Below are 24,976 nucleotides of genomic sequence, written 5' to 3' on the forward strand. Positions count from 1 at the left end.
TAAACTAGCTAAATCTAGAAAATTTTCATTTATTTGAACCTAATCCAAACAAAAATCTCTCAATTATACATGGAAAGCCGGAACAAATTCATTCCAGTTGAATTTACAAGCCTGATGCATGACATAATTAGTTCATAATTCATCGTTTTCCCCATCACATTCCATATTACGTTTTCCATCTCTATATAAATCCTTCCCTTATTTTCAATCTTCATCTCATCTCTCATCGGAATTATGTGGACCCAAACCCTTCCGATCATGGCCGCTTTCATGTTCCTCCTCGCCCTAACCAACGCTCAAAACGCCCCCGGTGACTATCTCGCGCTTCACAACCGTGCTCGTGTCCAGGTCGGCGTCGGCCCCATGCAATGGAGCAATACCGTGGCCGCGTACGCTCAAGCCTATGCAGAAAAAAGAAAGGGTGACTGCGCGATGATTCACTCAATTGGGCCGTACGGGGAAAACATAGCCGCTGGGTACTACCCTGAGTTCACCGGGGCGGATGCGGTGAAGCTGTGGGCGAACGAGAAGCCGTTGTATGATCATGCGTCGAATAAATGCGTGGGTGGTGAATGTGGGCACTACACTCAGATGGTGTGGCGAAGCTCGGTCCGACTTGGATGTGCTAGAGTGCCCTGTAAGGCTAATTCTCAGTTTGTTGTTTGCAATTACGATCCTCCTGGCAACTATATTGGGGAAAAGCCTTATGATTCTTTGGTGGTTTGAAGAGATTTGGTTTTAAAATTTTTATGAATTGTAATAAAGTTTGTGAGAGAATGATGAATTTATGAATTGCAATAAAGCTATGGTATTGTCTATAATAGTATATTATATTGTCTTGTTTGAGTTAACTCTTGTGACTTTGTTTTAACCTCCTTGAGTTAACTCTTGTGACTTTGTTTTGACCTCCTCGCTTATAAACCCCATGATCATAGAGTCTCCCCTCTAATTAAGTACACCACAGAGCCACCCCTGAAGCCCGTAGATTTCTAGAACAACCTTCCCTTAATCGAGGCTCGACTACTTTCTTTGGAGCCTTTGAACAAAATACACCCTTTGTTCACACTTTTGACTACAATTTTGAGGCTAACAATTTCTTTGTTCAACATAGCTAAGTTAAGTTCATGGTCTGATAACCATGTTAAGAATCACGAATCTCTACAATGGTATATGATATTTGTCCACTTTGAACATGAGAAAATCTTATAGGTTTGCTTCGGGCTCCCAAAGATGTATTCTTTACTTATAAATCTACGATCATTTTCGAACAATCTTCAATACTGAGAACACCAGCCACCAGCCAATTCCTGTTCCAAGTCACCCTGAAGAAATGCCCTCGGCAGAGATGCGAAAAACCAGTCCACGATATTTTTGACCTCCAAATCGAGAGATGCACGGCGACGTTTAACTCCGCTGCACTATAAGACCCACACCGGAGACAAAGGCCCACTGTCGCAACCTGAACTTTGAAAAAAAAACATACATATTCCTAAACTTTGAAAAGAGTAGGATAAGAAAATGTTTAACAATTTGTTATTTTAAAGGTGTCTAATAAGTCTCCAAATTTTAAAAAATTAACTTTTTTAATATAAAAATTTAACCTATTCAACTACTATTTTAAAAATGATGAATTTATGGGTTAGAATGGAAAGTTTAATGGATCAAGTCAGACTAACCATAGTGCAACTAAGTGAGTCAATTGGGTTAGCCACTAGCCGACTCTACCACACTCTACCACTAAGTGAGTCAATCCTCTAGAATAGAAAGTTGATTTTCTATTCTTCTTAAAATTCTCTGTTCTATAATCAATCATAACAATTTTGGGTTAAATTAATTCATTTCATTTACTCAAAATTTTAAGTAAAATATTAACATTATTTATTTATTTTTAAACATTTAGTTAATAAAACAATAAATATATACCTGCATACCTAAATGGTGAGTAAAAATGTATCTTAAATTTTAAGATTAACCTCTATGTGGATTAAGTTTCATTAATCTTAAAAAAAATTTATGCTAAATTTAGAAAATTTTCATTCATTGGAACCTAATTCAAACAAAAATCTAGCCTAAGCATGGAAGCCCAAATGCATTGTTGAATTTCAGAGCATGGCATAATTAATTCATAATTCATTGTTTTCCCATCCCATTCCATATTAAGTTTTCCATCTCTATATAAATCCTTCCCTTATTCTCAATTTTCATCTCATCTCTCATCGAAATTATGTGGACTCAAACCCCTCCGATCATGGCTTCTTTCATTGCCACTTTCATGTTCCTCCTTGCCCTAACCAATGCTCAAAACGCCCCCCCGTGACTACCTCGCGCTTCACAACCGCGCTCGAGCCCAGGTCGGCGTCGGCCCCATGCAATGGAGCAACACCGTGGCCGCGTACGCTCAAGCCTATGCGGAAAAAAGAAAGGGTGACATTTTAAATGTCTTAGCTTGTGACAATTATAGCACTCCACTGTGGCCTGTTGAAGGTTTGTCTGCCTCGTCCCCTTCCTCTGCCTCTAAAACTTCCAGAACCTTGACCCCTTCCTCTAGATTGTTCACCATGAGTGATATTCAAAGCGTGGTCTTCTTCAACATGAGAACTCATGCGTTGTTCATGTTCAAGCAGGCTGCTTTGCAACTCATTAATGGTTAAGATGGTTGTATCCTTGGACGCCTCAATGGAACACACAATATAATCAAACTTGGGGGTCATAGATGTCAGAATCTTTCTGACTACTTCAACATCTTGTTTGTACTCACCATTTAGTTTCATCTTGTTGGCTATGCCAAGGGTCTGAGGAAAATACTCATTCACAGATTCTCCCTTCATGTGCAGCATTTCAAACTCCTTCCGAAGAGATTGCAAATGTGCACGCTTTACCCGTGTCGAACCTTGATATTTCTACTTCATAGAATCCCATATGTTTTTTTTGCTGTATCCTTGTTGAGGGTTGTCTCCAAGATCGAACGATCTAATACTTGAAATAGATAATTCTTTGCTTTCAAATCTTTCAATTTATGATCTTCAATTTGCTTCTTCTGGGTATTTGTTAAAACGATGTGTCCTATTGCTGCGGGAATCCATTCTCCCCCAAACCCAGTACTAAAAAAGATTTCCATGAGCATTGCCGAATGATCATAGTACCCATCCAATTTCACTACTAAAACAACCTTTCCCCACCTCTCTCCTCTAACCTCTCATCCCTTCCCACAATTATCTCTCTTCATTCCGTCCTTACACCAGAAAGTAATAGGTACGGCAAAAAAGAGGGTGTGCTCTCATTGTTCAAGTTTACAAAATGGTAGACATATTGAATCGGTTGTGAAAGTCATTCTCACCTATACAAATCAAATACAAGTTTCCCGTAAGGAATAGTTCATAACTCACTCAAGATTAAAATCGCGTCACATATTATCATCCCATAGAATACTAATCTTCTCAATCAACACATTTAGAAGTAGAGATTAAATATTTCGTAATTCAATCTTAAATATTTTGTGCTTTTCAAAGCTAATATTCTAATCGCAAATATAAAATAGATATTTTGTGCTTTCGGCTTCCCCTTAAGGTTTTCCACATCTTGGCTAACACACGGTTCAGTGTTTGGGTCTGATATCATTTGTAATAGTCCAATCCCACAACTAGCCGATATTGTCCAGTTGGCTCGTTATGTATCATAGTCAACCTCACAGTTTTAAAATGTGTCTACTATGAAGAGGGAGAAGTTTTCACATGCCTATAAGGAAGGCTTAGTTTCCCTCTCCAACTAATGTGACTATATTGCACCAAATATTGAGGTCATTGAAGGCAAAATTTAGATGAACCAACTCCATTATATAACTTCTCTCAAATGACACCTCAACTCAAAGAATTATGTCAAATCAACACATAGTGAAGGACAAAATAGAAATTTAATACAAATTTAACCGCAAAATAGATAGGTAAGAATTGTCCCTTTGGAGCCCCTCTTATTTTGTAACATAGATTTAATAGTTGGAGAACCATCTACCCATTTTCCACCTTAATATATTACTACACGGTCAAATCTCCATTAGTAAGAATATATATATATATATATATATATTGTAACGACCCAAAATTTTCTACTTAATTTAAGGTCGCTACTGTATACATACCATAAACATTCAATGCGGAAGACTTCATTTAAATTCCATAAAACATAACCTTTAACTTAAAACACAGTCATGGACTTACGTGTTTCAAAAACATCTTTAAAACGGCACAACAACAGACCCAAAATAAAATAAATAAGCGTTTAAGTTTAAAACATATTATTCTATCCTAAGTCTAAGAAATAAATACCACTATCCTATGCATGTGCCATGATCTCGAGTTGTGATGCCGTCGTCAACCGTACAGGAATGCCTTGCTTTAACCTGAAAAATGTAGTAGCACATGGCTTGAGTATTTAAAGAAATACTCAACAAGTGACCCCACTATTGGGGTTAAATGCAACAATCACATGCAATGAAATGATGGGACCTATCTTTCGTTTCGTTTCGTTTCCCCTACGGTGCAATCCTAACAGGTAATCGTGGATGTGTACCATATACTCTACACGCAGCCCATACGTGCGAGTATGGGCTCACCAGCTAGTTCGCACACCGCTGGGCCACTGTCCCTAGCCGGTGGGCATACTCTGGGAGGCCCTTATACCGAGACCCGTTAAAACTAGAACCGTCACGGCAGCGCTATGCAAGGCATAACGATCGTTGTCCTGCCATTGGATGTACGCGTCCGTACCCTCGTGATGGGATAGGAGTATCCCCCCAAATGCATGAACACCCAATATGCATGAGGTCCCACTAGTCCTACAGTTAACATTAACGAACATTACCCCGTGTCACGTTTTCATGCTTACATGTCATTCTCATTCTCATTTCGTTACATATCATACATATTCCTAGCGGGATTATGTTTCATGCAATTTACCGTATTTCATGTCATACAATTCATACAGTTTAATTCACATATTCCATACAAACGTGCCATAATCATTCAAGGACCTTATATCGTTACATGCATTACACATCACATCAGACTAAAAGCATACATGCATACATTCAGGTTCACCTAACTACGTACTTAAGCACAATAATCTAGCATACAATGTATCATATCATAAACAAGTCATAACGTAAACACTTCATAGTCGTATCGTTCTCTAACTTACCATAGCCTTAACGTTCTTATACCTATCACAGACATATCATTACGTAACGTACTTTAACGCTATCGTTCTATCAATCTATCACAAACCTATCCCTTTCTACCCATAACCTAACCGTATTCTTTCATCAATCTCTCCTATCCATAGCACTCCGGTATGTAACCTAACCTTAACGTTTCATGAACGTATCTTACTCCTATCGTTACATTTCGTTTTGTGCATCCTTGTCGTATCCTATCTCAAACATCTCCTTGAGCACATCGTACCATAATTATTATCATACAATCCACATATTATAACATAACATAACATATAAGAAGCATATTGATCCACAGACAATTCACACATATCAATATATATGACACGTGTAGAACCACAGGGCACGTGTCAACATCAAATATAATCATGCCGATAGTAAGATCACTTACCTGGCTAGCTTAAATCGTTGTCACGAATATATCTTTAATGAAAGTTCGATTCCGTCTTTTGAAATCCGGGTCAACCTATATGAGCCCATGACATTAGTTTCGGGTTTGAATTCTACAACATTATTTCTCTAATTTACATTTGTCCATTGTTAGAAGTCTTGAAATTTTATATATCTATAATTATATTTATATTAAAAATCTCATTTTTCATGGTTACTGTTTGTATAAAAAGTAGATACAGCTAAGTTATTCTAAGCTTTACTATTATCTATTTACCTTTCCCTCCTTAGTTTGTGGTTTTTAATTCCCTAATCTCTTTTTTTTATCTGTTGCCTTTTAATTCTGTTCTATTCCAAATTTACGGTGGATCTCTATTTCCAAATCTTTCCAGTGTTTCTTATTTCCTTATCTCAGTTTCCTATTCAGAAGTTTTCTTGGCCATTCTATCTTTAATCTATTCATTTGGCTACTGATAAAAATTTAATCTAATATTACTAATCTGATCTAATTTACTAGGATCGTACAAATGATTGACATTTAGTTTCTAACTCAAAGCCAGACCATTGTAATAATTCAATGAAGATCTAACTATAATTTGTTGTTGTGATTTCTAAAAAAAACAGGATAAAAGAAAATGAAGATTTAATATATACCTTATTGATCAGATCTATCTTCACGTAAATCTCCGTTGAATCTCAGCTGTGTAATCTTCACGTAAATCTCCGTTGAATCTCAGCTGTGTAAAGGTCATTCTCATTCTTTTTTTTTTTCTCCTATTTTTCTGTTTCTTTTTTGCAGTAACGTTACTTTCGTGCGTAAGGATGAGTTGATGAGAGATAATTGTGGGAAGGGATGAGAGGTTAGTGGAGAGAAGTGGGGAAATGTTGTTTTTATTTATTTATTTATTTATTATTATTATTTTAACTACCTTTTTATAACTATTTTTATTTATTTATTTCTTATTTTTTTATTTTTTTTTTGCTATTACATATTTATATATATATATATATATATATATTTTACTATATGGATAACTACGTGAATTCGATAAATATGTTGCATACATTTAGACTCTAATAGTAGAGTCACTAAAGGAATATTTCTTAAAGTACTCAAGTCAGGTGTTATTTTTACGTTTCAGGTAAAAGAAAGACATCCTTATACAGATAACAGAGGCGATGCATCAAGACCGTGGAGCTGGTGTTAGGGTAGTTGCTTTTCATCTTATTTTATACACAATTTTCACTTGCAACCATAATGACAAATTGAATAATAGCAAAGTCACCTGACCATTTTATTTAGGAAACGTGTGGACTTAGGGCACTACAATACGTGGATTAGTACCAGGAAAAGAAGAGCATCACATCAAAACTCATTTTTCTTCACAAGGGAAGAAACAATGGCAAGCGAAGTTGGTGGGAAATTCAGGAGTTTCAACACATTGAGATGTTGAATTTGGGTAAACTTCTAGGCACTTTTGGTGACATCCAGTGATGTCGCATGCATATTCGAACATCTTCACATCACATTGCTTTGCGTGGGTTGCTAGAGGCACCATTCAACCAGCTACACAAATTTTCAAAGTTATACATGCTTTAATACCCATCCAGGCTTACAACACAAAACTTAAAGGCATCTAAACAACCATACGTACCTGAGAGAACCAGGACAAGAACGAAGAGGGAGCAAGAGAAGTTCGCCATCTCCTAAAATACCAGTGTTATAATATACTAAAGTTTATGGTTTGAATGTAGAGTTGGTTTGCTCATGTGTCATTGTAGAGTGTATTTATATACACATTTTGTTTGACAAATATGGTGACTCAGTAACTTTTATATCTCCATTGGAAAGTATTTATATACACATTTTGTTTGACAAATATGGTGACTCAGTAACTTTTATATCTCCATTGGAAAGTAGGGCAATTATGGTAGCTTCAAACTCCTATGGAATGTAACTAATCTTTTCATGGCATGACCTTAACTACCTAGACCTGAGTAGTATGTATGGTCCTATAAACTACAACTATTAAAGATTGTGACACTTGAATAAAGGAGTAAATGAATGAATGGAGACTATGTCTAGATGAAAATAATCTTGAGGATAGGATGTTAAAAAAAGCTTAAAAAAATTAAAAGTTATTATCTATTCAAAGGTTAGTGTGTTTTGCTTGTAATAATTGTACGTAGGGTGACCTCCTAAGAATTTCCTTAGAATGCATGTAAGTTAGGACAGAACATATTGGAATGACTCGTGTTGATCTGTGGAAATAATATTCTCCCTTACAACCAAGGAATAAGTAACGTGACTATATCGCAGGAATATTCGGAAAGAGTCATCTCTATTGTATAAATTTTCTCGAATGCCACCTCAACTCAAAGAGTTGTGTCAAATCAACACAACCAAGGGCAAAATAGACATCAACACAACAAAAGAGCAAAATAGATATTTAATAAAAATTTAACCATAGATAGGTAAGAATTGTAACATTGTAGAACCATCCCTTTTTTACCTAAATATAGTTTAACTATTAAGACATATTATCCACCAAAAGATTAAATTTACATTCACTACTTATCTACTAGATCAGTATATATATATATGAATTCGTTCCCTACAAAAATAAATAATAAATAAATAATAATAAAAGTGATTTAATAATTTAAAATAGCTATTAATAATAAAATAATTTTTTTTATAATTTAGTAAAAAAAAAAAATAGAGTTTTGAGCCTCCCTATCCATTAAAAAAAATAAAAAAGACTTATTTAATTTTATTTTTTTTGTTTGAGTGCTGGTCTTATTTAAATCAAAAGTTCTTTTAAATTAAAAAAAATGTATTATTATGCCAAATGACCTTGGGATTGTTTCGAGAACTCTCGTATATTCCCTCCAATTATTTTTGTAAATAAAAAAAATATTTATTTCTATTAATAACTAATTTATGTTACTATAGGAATTGAATCCACCAACCTATCCACAAATAATTTCATTTATGATTAAAGATAAAGATTGATAGGAAGAGTTCAATCAAATTGTCAATTATTTACAATAATAACCATACGTTACATATTGTATTTCATAATAATGTTCCTTTCTAACAAAAATACTATATTTCATCTAATATTTTACTGATGATGTTACAAGTTATGAAACGTCAATCTTGTAAGACAAAGATTTGGTAGCTTATAAATTAAATTATATCGAAATTAGTAGTTTAATCGTTAAAAAACATCGTGACCGAATATACATATTCACTTTCTCTACTTGCAACTTTTCTAAAAGTAGCTGGATTTATTTTATTATAACACATTATATTAGTAGGTCAAGTTAGAAGGAATGAAATGGAGAATTATGCTAAAAAAGTTGTATCCATAGAGGCATCAAATCATTTTATTTAATGGAGACGGGTAAAAATCAGAATTGATCACTTTCTAGATATCATGGAAGCAACAACAAAAGCAAAAATAAAATAGTTACAGGGGATTGGTTGAATTCATAGAGACATTCAACCGTTTTATTTAATAGAGACCGTGATAAAAACGAGAATTAATCATCTTCTAGCAATCATGGAAACAATAGCAAATATAGTTAAATGGGATTTGTCCAATTGGAACACATTCAGATGTTGATTTGGGAAACTTTTGTAAACATCTCTCACTACAGTCTTTAGGTACGCATCCTTCGTACGACTTCTCTTCACATTGTATTGCATTGACCGACAACATGCATGCCGCTGTCAAAAATCAAATACTTATTAAAACGGAATTTTTGAAACTTCATAAGATTTTTCTAAATCTAAAAAACAAACCTGAGAAAATGAGGAAACCAATAAAGAATAGGGAGCAAGAAAACTTTGCCATTTCGTATAAAAAGCAATGATACGCTGAAACTGAAATTGATATGTGTAGGATACTTTCATTTTTAATCTAAGATTTATATAAAAATATTTGGTTTCAAATAAGGCAACACATTAAGTTAATTTGTCTTTTATTTGGAAAGTAGGCCAATTATGATAAGTTACAACTTTTTTTTCTGCCTTGGATGGAGATTCATTAAGTTTATTATGTCAATATCATTATTTGTTATATTAACAGCTATTTTATATATTTACTATATGGATAACGATGTGAATTCGTTCAATAAAAAAGTTATTTAATAATTTAAAATATTTAATAATAATATTATAATAACCTTTTTTAATTAATAAATATGTTGCCTATATTTGTATTTCACGACTGTGAAGTCGCTCACTAAGTATTTCTTAAAGTACTTAAGTCATGTGCTATGTCTACGTTTCAGATAAAAGCAAGACATCCTTTTACGGATAACGGAAGTGAGGCATGAAGACCATGGAGCCGGTGTTAGGGTAGTTGGTTTTCATCTTATTTTATACACACTATTTACTAGCAACCATAATGACAAATTGAATAACAGGAAAGTCACCGACCATTTTATTTAGGAAACGTGTGGACTTTTAGGGCATTACAATATGTGGATTAGTACAACGAAAAGAAGAGCATCACATCAAAACTCAATTTTCTTCACAAGGGAAGAAACAATGGCAAGCAAAGTTGGTGGGAAATTGAGGAGTTTCAACACATTGAGATGTTGAATTTGGGTAAACCTCTAGGTACTTTTGGTGACATCCAGTGGTGTCGCATGCATATTCGAACATCTTCACATCACACTGTTTTGCGTGGGTTGCTAGAGGCACCATCCAACCAGCTGCACAAATTTTCAAAGTTATACATGCTTTAATACCCATCCAGGCTTACTAAATTTATGTGTTTGAATGTAGAGTTGGTTTGCTCATTTGCCATTGTAGAGTCTGTATTTATATACACATTTTGTTTAACAAATATGGTGACTATAACTTTTATATCTTCATTGAAAAGTAGGCCAACTATGGTAGCTTCAAACCCGTGTGGAATTAACTAATCTTTTCATGGAATGACCTTAACTACCTCGAGCAGAGTCGTATGTATCGTTATATAAATTACAACTATTAAAGATTGTGACATCCGAGTAAATGAGTAAATGAATGAATCGAGACTATATCCGGATGAAAATAATCTTGTAGATAGGATGTTAAGAAAAGCTTAAAAAAATTAAAAGTTACTGTCCATTCTAGGGGACTATATGGGCTTAGGGGTATTCAGCACACCCCTAGGCTAGATACCATGTAGTCCCAGGTAGCTATGCAGAGGTAGCACTTCATAGAGAGATACCAACCATATTAGCTTGGCGTAAGAAACCTCTAGGCATTTAATGAAAGGACGACGAACCGGTGAAACCCAAGGGGCAAGCTCCAAGGGACTAAGATTAAAACCAAATGTCCTAAACACATAGAGCCAAACATCAAAACACAAAACACAGAGAAACCCTAAATGATAGAATAAAAAGAAAGACGTATCAATCCAAATGTTTAAGAAATGAGAAATAGATTTAGTGCTCGATAATTGTTTATTTTTTATACGATAAATGTAATAGCCCAAAATAATAATAATAATAATAATAATAACCATAATAATAATAACAATAAAATAATAAATAAACAAATAAAAATAATTATAAAAAATATATACGTCAAAATAATAATAATAATAATAATAATTCATAATTAAATAACTAAAAAGGATTACTTAAAAATAAAAATAAAAATAAAAATTACCCACCTCTCTCCACTAACCTCTCGTCCCAACACGGCATCCTCTTTCCTCAACCCACCATATCACAGTTCATCCAAAAATAAACAAAAAAAAATGTCACATTTGGGAAAAGGTAAAAACGTGTTTCAACAAGGATATGATGCAGATACACCGGAGAGATTTTGGTCTTTATTACCGTAAAACCATTTCCTTTTTCCTATAATTATGGTTATAAGAAATCAATTTAGGATCAAATCTTCTTTTATATTTTAACAGATAATGTAATAATCAGATCCCATCTTTAATTAATTAGATTTTTTTTTGTTAGCATTGGATTGGAAGTCATAGGAAATAAGGTTAGAATAAAAAAAATTGTAGTTGGCAGATCCCTAAATCCGTAACTAAAATTGACAAGAATATCTATTTACAGAAGTAAAATAAATATAGAATTAGAGGAATATCTTATTTACATAATTGAAAATGTATTTACAGAAGGAAAATAATTACATAGACCTAGAAGGAAAGATTTGTTGAACAGAATTTAAAAAATAAAACAATAAATATGAGAGGGCATCAAACTCCATCAAATTTTGTATAACAGGAAATATCAGAATTTTAACATGTAAATGAGAGAAATAACTTTATAGAGTTCAAACTTGAAACTGATGTCATGGGCTCACATATGTTGACTTGGATTTCAAAGGACGGAATCGAACTTTCATTAAGGATATATACGTGACAACGACTTAAGCTAACCAGGTAAGTGACTCACCCGTCGTAGGTTACGCGTCATTAAATTGTATGCTAGTTTAATGTGCTGAAGTACGAAATCATGTGAACGTGAATGTATGCTATGTATGCTGCTTAGTTTGATGTGATATGTTATGCATGTGACGATATGTGGTCCTTGGATTATTATGGCATGTTTGTATGAAATATTTGAATGTAAACAGCATGAATTGGTATGACATGAAATACGGTAAACTGCATGGAAACAAACCCCGTTAGGAATATGTATGATACGTAAAGAAATGAAAATGAGAATGACATGTAAGCATGAAACGTGACAGGGGGTTATGTTCATTAATGATAACTGTAGGACTAGTGGGGACCTCATACATATTGTGTGTTCATGCATTTGGGGGGATACCCTATTCCATCAAGAGAGTACGGACGCGTACATCCAATGGCAGGACAACGATCGTTATGCTTTGCATAGCGCTGCCGTGACGGTTCTAGTTTTAACGGGTCCCGGCATAAGGGGCTCCCAGAGTATGTCCACCGGATAAGGATAGTGGCCCAGTAGTGTGCGAACTAGCTGGTGAGCCCATACTCGCACGTATGGGCTGTGTTTAGAGTATATGGTAAACGTCCACGATTACCCGTTAGGATTGCACCGTAGGAAAAAAGAGACGAAACGAAATGATAGGTCCCATCATTGCATTGCATGTGATTGTCGCATAACCCCAATAGGGGGTCACTTACTGAGTATTCTAGAAATACTCAAGCCTCGTGCTACTTTACTTTTGCAGATAAGGGCAAGGCACCCATGTGACAACGACGGCGGCATTGTACACCTCGGGACCGTGGCACATGCATAGGGTAGTTGTTTGTTATTCCATTTCGTAGTCTAGTCTGAATTCGGTTGCATCATTAGTATAGGTTAGTATAGGTTGAAATATATTTGCATAATAAACCATAGGGTAGAATAAAACATTCATTTTGGTTTTGTTACTTTTCCTTTATTTCAATAATGTTCTTTTCTTTTTCCTTGTAATCGTTTTCTCTATCACGAGGTAATAAAAGGCGAGAGTAAGTCGCATTTATGAATAGAGCCCATTTAATGTCTATTCTGCATTTAAAGGTAGAGTAATGACCTTAGATTAAATAGGTAAAATATTAGGGTCGTTATAATAAACCTAATTGAGCAACATCCAACGAAACCCTAAGAGAGATCGTAAAGAAGAAAATTTCTAAAAGAAACGAAGTGATGAATGAAGGAAACCTGGTGCAAGATTCGACCAAATGAGTTTCTGACAAAACTTTAATATCAGCTACAAAAGACTAGTAGCCATGAAAAGGGAAGGAGCCTACTGAATTTCTCATGGCTTTCAATAATGGTTGGCTTTTGGTGCTTTCGGTACTTTTGCACTTCCGGACCAACACCCACAAATCTATTGTAGAAGGCTATAACAATAAGAAAAGATACTAGGTCAATAAGATAAGATGAAACTGAAATGAGAAAGAATAGTGGAGATTTGAGATAGATACAATCCAGGGGCTTGTTGAGAATAACAAAAAGAAAATAGAGGAGTGGGAGTGAGAGTGTGAGTCGGTGGTGTGCAAATCGAAAAGTAAAAGTAGTGATGCACGTTTTTTTTCTTACATTTTTAATAGCTCTTTTTTAAAAATGCTATAACCAAATGCTATAAATGAAGCAATTGTTGTAGTACTTATTCCTTGGTTGTAAGAGTGAAGATTATTCCCATAGACCAACACCGGCCATTCTAACATGTTTTATCCTAACATACATGCATTCTAAGAAAAATTCGAAGAGATCACCCAACATAGAATTGTTACAAGCAAAACACACTTACCATTGGAATGGACAGTAATATTTAATTTTTTAAGCTTTTCATTACCATCCTATCATCAAGATTATTTTGATCCGACATAGTCTTCATTCATTCATTTGCTCCGTTACTAGGATGTCACAATCTTTAATAGTTGCTATTTATATAACCATACATACTACTCTGGTCGAGGTAGTTAAGGTCATGCCATGAAAAGATTAGTTACATTACATTGGGATTTGAAGCTACCGTAATTGACCTACTTTCCAATGAAGATATAAAAGTTATTGAGTCACCATATATGTCAAACAAAATGTGTATATAAATACCAGCTCTACAATGGCAAATGAGCAAACCAAGTCTACATTCAAACACATAAATTTAGTATATTATAACACTGATAGTTTAGGAGATGGCGAACTTCTCTTGCTCCCTCTTTGTTCTTGTTCTGGTTCTCTCAGGTACATATGGTTGTTTAGATGCCTTTAAGTTTTGTGTTGTAAGCTTGGATGGGTGTTAGACGGTGTATAACTTTGAAATTTTGTGCAGCTGGTTGGATGGTGCCTCTAGCAACCCACGCAAAACAATGTGATGTGAAGATGTTCGAATATGCATGCGACACCACTGGATGTCACCAAAAGTGCCTAGAGGTTTACCCGAATTCAACATCTCAATGTGTTGAAACTCCTGAATTTCCCACCAACTTCGCATGCCATTGTTTCTTCCCTTGTGAAGAAAATTGAGTTTTGATGTGATGCCCTTCTTTTCCCGGCTCTATGGTCTTCGTGCACTGTCATTTGTATAAGGATGTCTTTGTAACGCCCCTAATTTTCTTTAACCTAATTAGTGACGTCACCCATGCATACTTATCTCATTAAGCGGAAGCTCATCATAAATAACCTTGAAATAGTCTTTCATAAAAATTCATGAATCCAAAATGAAACCTAAACTCCGAAAATAAACCTTCAATACTCAATTCAAAATAAATCCAAATAAAACTATACTCAATCCTATAACTTAAAACAGTCTAATAAAAGTAAACTCCTAAAAATATCCCGTCTCCAACTTCCATGGTGGCCTCAGCTCCGCCGTCAACCGTACATTGGCGCCTTGTCTTTATCTGAAAAATGTAGGTAGCACGTGGCTTGAGTATTTTATGAAATACTCAGTAAGTCACCCCACTGTTGGGGTTAGGAATGCAAACACATGCAACATATGAGCGGGACCTAACTTTTCATAAACTTTTCATAGCCTTGGGCGCTTTTCTATTCCGGGTAGGGTTGGATGTGTGGTACTCCTTCACACATGGCCCATGTACGTGTACATGAACCCACCAGGCGGGCTCTTATACGTACCCCCTGGGCCTGACTTGGTCGGGCACAACGTGTTACACGTAGCCGGACACCACAGAACAGAAAAGGGCCCGCATGATATCATGGCGAACATAAATATCGTATTTCATTCTTTCGTATCATAAAGGGGAAGAATCCCGATGCACGTGACATACATATATGCATGAGGTCCCTTAACATATTTAACATGGCATTACATAAGCAGTGCTAACATTGCATTTACGTTTCTTACATCACATGACATCTCACATGACTTATATTACATGGCATATTACATAACATTCCAGTTGCATAAACATCTCATAACATGACTCGATAATTCTACGTGTATCTATGGCATCAAACAACATATTCATGGCATATAATACTAACATCTCATTCATGACATAACATAAACAGTCAACAGTCAACACAAGTTCATACGTCACATAACATACACAATCTATACATCACATAATCATATCACATAAAATATGGTGCATGCAGGGGCCACAGGGCACGCACCATCATACAACACGTAGAAAGCTAACTCCAATAGTAAGGTCACTTACCTCGATGGTCTTGGTTGAAGTCACTCACAACGAGCTAATCCCAGCGGTTAAATATGTCCTATGATAACCACATAAAAATTTAGAACCTTTCATAAGGTACCCTAGCTAAACCTCATGCTATTTATCAAAATAAACCCTCGACCTAATCTGTCTTTAACGTTTAGGAGCCATACTGACCTCGGATGGTAAAACTAAGGGCAGAAACGGCTTTGGAAGGACCAAAAACCTTGGAATCGATATATTATAGTGATACCGATTCACCAAGCCGAGCTGCCGAGCCGACCAATTAAGCCGCCAAGCTGAGCTGCGGGATTTAACGGAGCCGAGCTGCGGGTTTTGACGGAGCCGAGCCGCGGGTTTTGACGGAGCCGAGCCGCCGTACACATCAAGCCGAGCCGAGAGCACGCGTGCGGAGCCGAGACCAAGGCTGCAGCGCGCGTCCGCGTTGGGCCGAAACGCACAGGGCCCGCGTTCGTTCCGTGGGCTGGTCCAGAGGCCGAACGTGAACCCGACCCGTTTTCTTTCGTCTTCCTTACCCGAAATCTCACGAAAACCCTAATCGTTGCTGCGCCGCCAACGACGACGTCACAACCCCGATTCCGACGATGCGACGACACCCCTCGCCTATTCCGACCGACGCGCAACGATATTCAACACCGATAGCCTCGGTCGCTTCTCCCTCCGGCCACTCACCGAAGAAAATCGAGCGAACCACCTCACACGTTTTTCCTGGCTAACCCTCTCGATTTTTCCGTACTCTCAGATACCCTCGAAAACCCTAAACGTTTGGAGAGCAAAAGTTGTTTACAAGGAAGGAGGAGAGTTGTATATGGGAATATAAAAGGTTTTATGACTTTTACTAGAAATTTCCTTGCTAGAAATCATACCTTTTCCAGCGACAATAAATGCAGCATAATATCTTTTCGTTTTGGCAGCAAAAATAAAAATCTTAGCATAAAATCTAAAATAAATAAAACAAAAATTCGAATCCCTACATCTAGAGTATATGGTAAACGTCCACGATTACCCGTTAGGATTGCACCGTAGGAAAAACGAAACGAAATGATAGGTCCTATCATTGCATTGCATGTGAGTGTCGCATAACCCCAATAGGGGGTCACTTACTGAGTATTCTAGAAATACTCAAGCCTCGTGCTACTTTACTTTTGCAGATAAGGGCAAGGCACCCATGTGACAACGACGGCGGAATTGTACACCTCGGGACCGTGGCACATGCATAGGGTAGTTGTTTGTTTATTCCATTTCGTAGTCTAGTCTGAATTCGGTTTGCATCATTAGTATAGGTTAGTATAGGTTGAAATATATTTGCATAATAAACTATAGGGTAGAATAAAACATTCATTTTGGTTTTGTTACTTTTCCTTTATTTCAATAATGTTATTTTCTTTTTCCTTGTAATCGTTTTCTCTATCACGAGGTAATAAAAGGCGAGAGTAAGTCGCATTTATGAATAGGGCCCATTTAATGTATATTCCACATTTAAAGGTATAGTAATGACCTCAGATTAAATAGGTAAAATATTAGGGTCGTTATAATAAACCTAGTTGAGAAACATCCAACGAAACCCTAAGAGAGATCGTAAAGAAGAAAATTTCTAAAAGAAACGAAGTGATGAATGAAGGAAACCTGGAGCAAGATTCGACCAAATGAGTTTCTGACAAAACTTTAATATCAGCAACAAAAGACTAGTAGCCATGAAAAGGGAAGGAGCCTACTGAATTTCTCATGGCTTTCAATAATGGTTGGCTTTTGGTGCTTTCGGTACTTTTGCACTTCCGGACCAATACCCACAAATCTATTGTAGAAGGCTATAACAATAAGAAAAGATACTAGGTCAATAAGATAAGATGAAACTGAAATGAGAAAGAATAGTGGAGATTTGAGATAGATACAATCCAGGGGCTTGTTGAGAATAACAAAAAGAAAATAGAGGAGTGGGAGTGAAAGTGTGAGTCGGTGGTGTGCAAATCGAAAAGTAAAAGTAGTGATGCATGTTTTTTTTCTTACATTTTTAATAGCTCTTTTTTAAAAATGCTATAACCAAATGCTATAAATGAAGCAATTGTTGTAGTACTTATTCCTCGGTTGTAAGAGTGAAGATTATTCCCATAGACCAACACCAGCCATTCTAACATGTTTTATCCTAACTTACATGCATTCTAAGAAAAATTTGAAGAGATCACCCAACATAGAATTGTTACAAGCAAAACACACTTACCATTGGAATGGACAGTAACATTTAATTTTTTAAGCTTTTCATTACCATCCTATCCTCAAGATTATTTTCATCCGGACATAGTCTTGATTCATTCATTTACTCCGTTACTAGGATGTCACAATCTTTAATAGTTGTAATTTATATAACCATACATACTACTCTGGTCGAGGTAGTTAAGGTCATGCCATGAAAAGATTAGTTACATTACATTGGGATTTGAAGCTATCATAATTGACCTACTTTCCAATGAAGATATAAAAGTTATTGAGTCACCATATATGTCAAACAAAATGTGTATATAAATACCGGCTCTACAATGGCAAATGAGCAAACCAACTCTACATTCAAACACATAAATTTAGTATATTATAACACTGATAGTTTAGGAGATGGCGAACTTCACTTGCTCCCTCTTTGTTCTTGTTCTGGTTTTCTCAGGTACGTATGGTTGTTTAGATGCCTTTAAGTTTTGTGTTGTAAGCTTGGATGGGTGTTAGACTGTGTATAACTTTGAAATTTTGTGCAGCTGGTTGGATGGTGCCTCTAGCAACCCACGCAAAACAATGTGATTTGAAGATGTTCGAATATGCATGCGACACCACTGGATGTCACTAAAAGTGCCTAGAGGTTTACCCAAATTCAACATCTCAATGTGTTGAAACTCCTAAATTTTCCACCAACTTCGCTTGCCATTGTTTCTTCCCTTGTGAATAAAATTGAGTTTTGACGTGATGCCCTTCTTTTCCTTGTACTAATCCACGTATTGTAATGCTTTAATTCCCCACATTTCCTAAATAAAATGGCCAGGTGACTTTGTTGTTATTCAACTTGTCATTATGGTTGCAAGTGAAAATTGTGTATAAAATAAGATGAAAAGCAACTACCCTAACACCGGCTCTATGGTCTTCGTGCACTGTCGTTTGTATAACGATGTCTTGCTTTTACCTGAAACATAAAAATAGCACATGACTTATACTTTAAGAAATACTTAGTAAGTGATTTCACTATTAGAGTCGTGAAATGCAAATATATGCAACATATTTATTAATTAAAAAAGTTATTATATTATTATTAATAAATATTTTAAATTATTAAATAACTTTTTTATTGAACCAATTCACATCGTTATCCATATAGTAAATATATAAAATAGCTATTAATATGACAAATAATAATATTGACATAATAACCCTAATGACGGTCGATCCAAGAACCAAAAAAAAATTGTAAGTTATCATAGGAAATGGAAAAATTTTCTTGCTCCCTATTCTTCATTGGTTTCCTCCTTTTCTCAGGTTTGTTTTTTAGATTTAGAAACATCTTATAAACTTTCAAGGATTTCGTACATTTTTGTTTAATAACTATTAGATTTTTGACAGCTGCATGCATGTTGTCCGTTAATTCAATTCAATGTAAAGAGAAGTTGTAGGAAGGATGCGTACCTAATGATTGTAGCAAGAGATGTTCACAGAGGTTTCCCCAATCAACTTCTGAATGTGTTCCAATTGGACAAATCCTATTTAACTATATTTGCTATTGTTTTCATGATGGCTAGAGGGTAATCAATTCTGGTTTCTATCACAGTCTCCATTAAATAAAACGGTTGAATGTCTCATTTTTGCTTTTGTTTTTGCTTACATGATTGCTAGAGAGTGATCAATTATGGTTTTTACCTGTCTCTATTAAATAAAATGGTTGGATGCCTCTATGGATTCAACTTTTTTTTTAGCATAATTCTCCATTTCATTCCTTTCTCGCCCGTCTTAATTTAAACTTTCATTGTCTTTGGACGCTAACTTGACCTATAATATAATGTGTTATAATAAACCCAACACCTATTAGAAAAATTGTAAGTAGAGAAAGAGAACATATATATTCCGTCTAGATGTTTTTTAACCGTTAAACTGCTAATCTAAATATAACTTAATTTATAAGCTACCAAATTGTCAGTCTTACAAGATTGGCATTTCATAACTTGTAACATCATTAGTGAAAGATGAAATATAGTATTTTTGTTATAAAGGAATATGTCAGAATCTTTAAAAGTTGTAATTTATATAACAATACATACTACTTTAGTCGAGGTAGTTAAGGTCATTCCATGAAAAGATTAGTTACATTCAATTGGGGTTTGAAGTTACGTACCATAATTGGCTACTTTCCAATGAAGATATAAAACTTATTGAGTCACCATATTTGTCAAACAAAATGTGTATAAATACTGGCTCTACAAAATCTAATGAATCTAAAAAACCAACCATAAGCTCTGTCCCAAATTTAGATATGATCTCTAAAAGATTTACAACTCATCACATTCAACAGCTAACATTTGAAGATTAAGTCGACAATCCATAAATGTGTAAGCATCTCCGACAAGAACTCTAGAAAGTTGGAGATTTTAAATTCAGAGTGGTTCTCAATGTTTCAAAGTTAGCTCAAGCTCCCTCTATAAATTATGAAGTTTGAGGGAATCATTTGGAGAAAGAAACAAGAGTTGGCCAACCTCCAATCACAAGTCATAAAAGTTTAGATTTTGGGTCTCTTCCTCTTGAATTTCTTCCAACTTCGAGAGTTACCTTGGATTATTTCCCTTCAAACTTATTCCTACATCTTCTAAATAAGACTAACCACAACCTTGTGAAAGAAACAAGTGTTGAAAATTTCTAAATCTCAAAAAGGAGCTCAAGAAAAACCATGAAGTTACAATCTAAGATTTACGCGAGTTTGTCATATCTAACCTATCCCATTTAATTCTTGCACTTTCAAGGAGGATTGTGTTGGCTTTTTGGCCCTCCATCTCACTTTAATTAATTTCAATCAATTAATTGATGTTTTGATGATAACAAACCTACTTTTTAATTATTAACTATTTTCAGTATTTTGAACTGTCCACAGTATAAGGTCGGGAATAACAATTTCAACGACTTTTCAATTACTCAAATCAGAGCTAAAACGAAGAAATTACAGTCGAAACAACATACCCGACGTGATGATGTGGCAGCAAAATCAAAATGATGGACAAATCAAAATATATCAAAGTATGACATTTATGATTTTGGGAGAGTAACAAATTGTGGAGTTTTTCTTATTATTATATTTTTAAATAAAGTTATTTTTACAAAATATAAATTTGAATCTAACCGTTACTCACATCGATTTTTATTATTACTATATTATATTATTATATTATTATATTTTAAAATTTTGGTAGTTACTCACATCGTTTTTATTATTATTATATTATTATATTTATAATAAATTTTGAATTTCATTTGACCGTTACTCATATAACTTTTTATTATTATTATATTATATTACTATTATATTAAAATTTTGAAATAAATGAATTTAGAAAATTTTCTTATTTATTTACTTTTAATCTCCACCTTCCATTATTCCTAACACAATACAATGGTCAATATTCAATCCTACATTTTGCCACTTTTCTCCTCTATATAAACTCATCTTTCCCACATTTTAAAATACACAACTTACATACATTCTCCAATCCTCATTTGTTCAAAGTCTCCATTGTTTGTTGCTCTCTCCAAGCTTACAAGTTTATTTCTTTTCATCTTATTCTTGAGAGGGATTATTATTGTATTGTGAGGAAATAGTTGTGAGTATCCCAAATTGTAAATCTACTCTTTGAGAGAGTTGTGGTGTGTTATTATCAAACTCAAATACTTGTATCGGTTTGATTCTGCGCCGTGGAAAGGATTGAGTTTGCTCTTGAACTCGTAAAAAGAGCGATGTAGCGGTTTGGCTCAGATCCGTGGAAAGAGTCAAGAAAGTTCTTTATTCAAATTCCCAAGAGGCGCTTGGGGAGTGGAGTAGGTCGAGTTTGACCGAACCACTATAAAACTACGGTGTCATTTTCTCTAACTCTTTTCTATTTAATTTCAAAATTATTATTGTGATTTATTGCATGTTCTACTTGATTATTGTTTTGACTTGAATTACTTTGTTATAGTAATTATCATCTTCTACTTATTTGTAAAAAGTTTCATCATTAGAAAAATTAATCACGTTTAAACACTTTTATCGTTAAAACCCTATTCACCCCCCTCTAGGGTTGCCATACCGATCCAACAGATTCTTGTGAAGACCACGGTAACGACCCGAAATTTTCTGCTTAATTTAAGGTCGCTACTGTATACGTACCATAAATATTGAATGCAAAAGACTTCATTTAAATTCCATAAAACATAACCTTTATCTTAAAGCACAGCCATGGACTTATGTATTTCGAAAACATCTTTAAAACGATACAACAAAAGACCCGAAATAAAATAAATAAGCGTTTAAGTTTAAAGCATCCTATTCTAGCCTAAGTCTAAGAAAATAAATACCACTATCCTATGCATGTGCCATGGTCTCGAGTTGCGATGCCGTCGTCAGCCATACAGGAATGCCTTGCCTTAACCTGAAGAAGTAGTAGCACATGACTTGAGTATTTAAAGAAATACTCAGTAAGTGACCCCACTATTGAGTTTAAATGCAACAATCACATGCAAATGAGATGATGAGACCTATCTTTCAATCTGTCTTCCTACAGTGCTGTTCTAACCGGTAAATTTGGACGTGTACCATATACTCTACACACAGCCCATACGTGCGAGTATGGGCTCACCAGCCAGTTCGCACACTGCTGGTCCACTTTCCTTGTTGGGCGAGCATACTCTGGGAGCTTCTTAGGCCTGACACCCGTTAGAACTAGTAACCGTCACGGCAGCGCTATGCAAAACATAACGATCGTTGTCCTGCCATTGGATATATCGTATCATAAACATTGAGTATCGTAAACACTTCGTGGTCATATTGTTCCCTAACTTATCATAGCCTTAACGTTCTTATACCTATCACAGTCATATCATTACGTGAACGTACCTTAGTCATATCATCACAGGAACGTATCCTAACGCTATCGTTCTATCAATCTATCACAAACCTATCCCTTTCTACCCATATCCTAACCATATTCTTTCAACAATCTCTTCTATCCATAGCACTCTGGTATGTAACCTAACCTTAACGTTTCATGAATAAATCTTACTACTATCATTACATTTTGTTTTGTGCATCCTTCTCGTATCATATCTCAAACATATCCTTGAACACATCGTACCACAATTATTATCATACAATTCACATATTATAATATAAACATAAACATAATATAAGCATACCCATTCACAGATAATTCACACATATCAGTATATATGACTCGTGCAGAACCACAGACACGTGTCAACATCAAATATAACCATGTCGATTGTAAGGCTACTTACCTGGCTAGCTTAAGTCATTGTCATGAATATATCTTTAATGAAAGTTCGATTCCGTCGTTTGAAATCCGAGTCAACCTATGTGAGCCCATGACATCAGTTTCAAGTGTGAACTCTACAAAATTATTTCTCTAATTTACATTGATCCATGGTTAAAAGTCTTGAAATGTTATATATCTATAATTATATTTTTTTATTAAAAATCTTATTTTCCAGTTACTGTTGTATACAAAAAAAAAAAAAAAAAGTAGATAGAACTATTTCAAGTTATTCTGGTCTCTACTACTCTCTGTATTTCTCTCGATTTACCCTATGTATTTACCTTTCTCTCTCTATTCAGTTTGTAGTTTTTAATTCCTTATTTTTTTTTGTATCCGTTATCTTTTAATTCCGTTCTCATGCATTCCAAATTTCTAGTGGAGCTGTGTTTCCAAACCTTTTCTTATCTCAGTGTTTCCTGTTCACAAATTTTCTTGGTCATTCTATTTTTAATCTATTAATTTGGCTACTAATCTAATATTATTAATGTGATGTGATTTACTAGCATTTGTATAAATGACTGACATTTAGTTTCTAACTCAACGCTAAACCATTGTAATAATTCAATGAAGATCTAACTATAATTGGCGGTCATTTCTAAAAAAAATAGGATAAAAGAAAATGAAGATTTAATATATACTTGATTTAATATATACCTTATTGATCAGGTCTATCTTCACGTAAATCTCCGGTGAATCTCAACTAGGTAAAGGTCATTCTCATTTTTTTTTCCTCAAGTAAATCTCACAATTATTGTTTTTCTATTTCTTTTTTGTAGTACCTATTACTTTATGGTGTAAGGACCAAATGAAGAGAGATAATTGTGAGAAGGGATGAGAGGTTAGTGGAGAGAGGTGGGGAAAAGTTGTTTTAGTACTGAAATTGGATGGGTAGTGTGATCATTGGGCAATGCTCATGTAAATCTTTTTTAGTACTAGGTTTGGGGGAGAATGGGATTCCAGCAGCAATAGGACACATCGTTTTAACAGATACCCAGAAGAAGCAAATTGAAGATCATAAATTGAAAGATTTGAAAGCAAAGAATTATCTATTTCAAGCATTAGATCGTTCGATCTTGGAGACAACCCTCAACAAGGATACAACAAAAAAAACATATGGGATTCTATGAAGTAGAAATATCAAGGTTCGACACGGGTAAAGCGTGCACATTTGCAATCTCTTCGGAAGGAGTTTGAAATGCTGCACATGAAGGTAGGAGAATCTGTGAATGAGTATTTTCCTCAGACCCTTGGCATAGCCAACAAGATGAAACTAAATGGTGAGAACAAACAAGATGTTGAAGTAGTCGGAAAGATTCTGAGATCTATGACCCCCAAGTTTGATTATATTGTGTGTTCCATTGAGGCGTCCAAGGATACAACCATCTTAACCATTAATGAGTTGCAAAGCAGCCTGCTTGAACATGAACAACGCATGAGTTCTCATGTTGAAGAAGACCACGCTTTGAATATCACTCATGGTGAACAATCTAGAGGAAGGGGTCAAGGCTCTGGAAGTTTTAGAGGCAGAGGAAGGGGACGAGGCAGACAAACCTTCAACAGGCCACAGTGGAGTGCTATAATTGTCACAAGCTAAAATATTTTCAATGGGAATCTCAAAGCAAGGAGAAAGAGGCAAACTATGCAGAAACTCAAGAAGAGATGTT

At 35.0% G+C, this 24,976-nt stretch overlaps 1 protein-coding gene and 1 long non-coding RNA gene across 2 annotated transcripts; one reads left to right on the forward strand and one right to left on the reverse strand.

Moving 5' to 3' along the window:
* The first annotated feature begins 234 nt into the window (after positions 1-234).
* On the forward strand, positions 235-726 carry LOC147794821 (basic form of pathogenesis-related protein 1-like). Its single transcript, XM_087125378.1, has one exon. It carries the CDS (start codon positions 235-237, stop codon positions 724-726), a length of 492 nt encoding a protein of 163 aa, XP_086981504.1.
* A 14,011-nt stretch (positions 727-14,737) lies between these two features.
* LOC147794822 (uncharacterized) lies at positions 14,738-16,560 on the reverse strand. The gene is made up of 2 exons (XR_015411906.1): positions 15,922-16,560; positions 14,738-15,802 (listed from the first exon to the last, which is right to left on the reverse strand). It is a non-coding gene; the product is annotated as an uncharacterized LOC147794822 (long non-coding RNA).
* Between the last annotated feature and the right edge of the window lie 8,416 nt (positions 16,561-24,976).

The sequence above is a fragment of the Cucurbita pepo genome, chromosome 1, assembly GCF_057944985.1.
Source record: "Cucurbita pepo subsp. pepo isolate OVF chromosome 1, ASM5794498v1, whole genome shotgun sequence".
NCBI classification, from domain to species: Eukaryota; Viridiplantae; Streptophyta; class Magnoliopsida; order Cucurbitales; family Cucurbitaceae; genus Cucurbita; species Cucurbita pepo.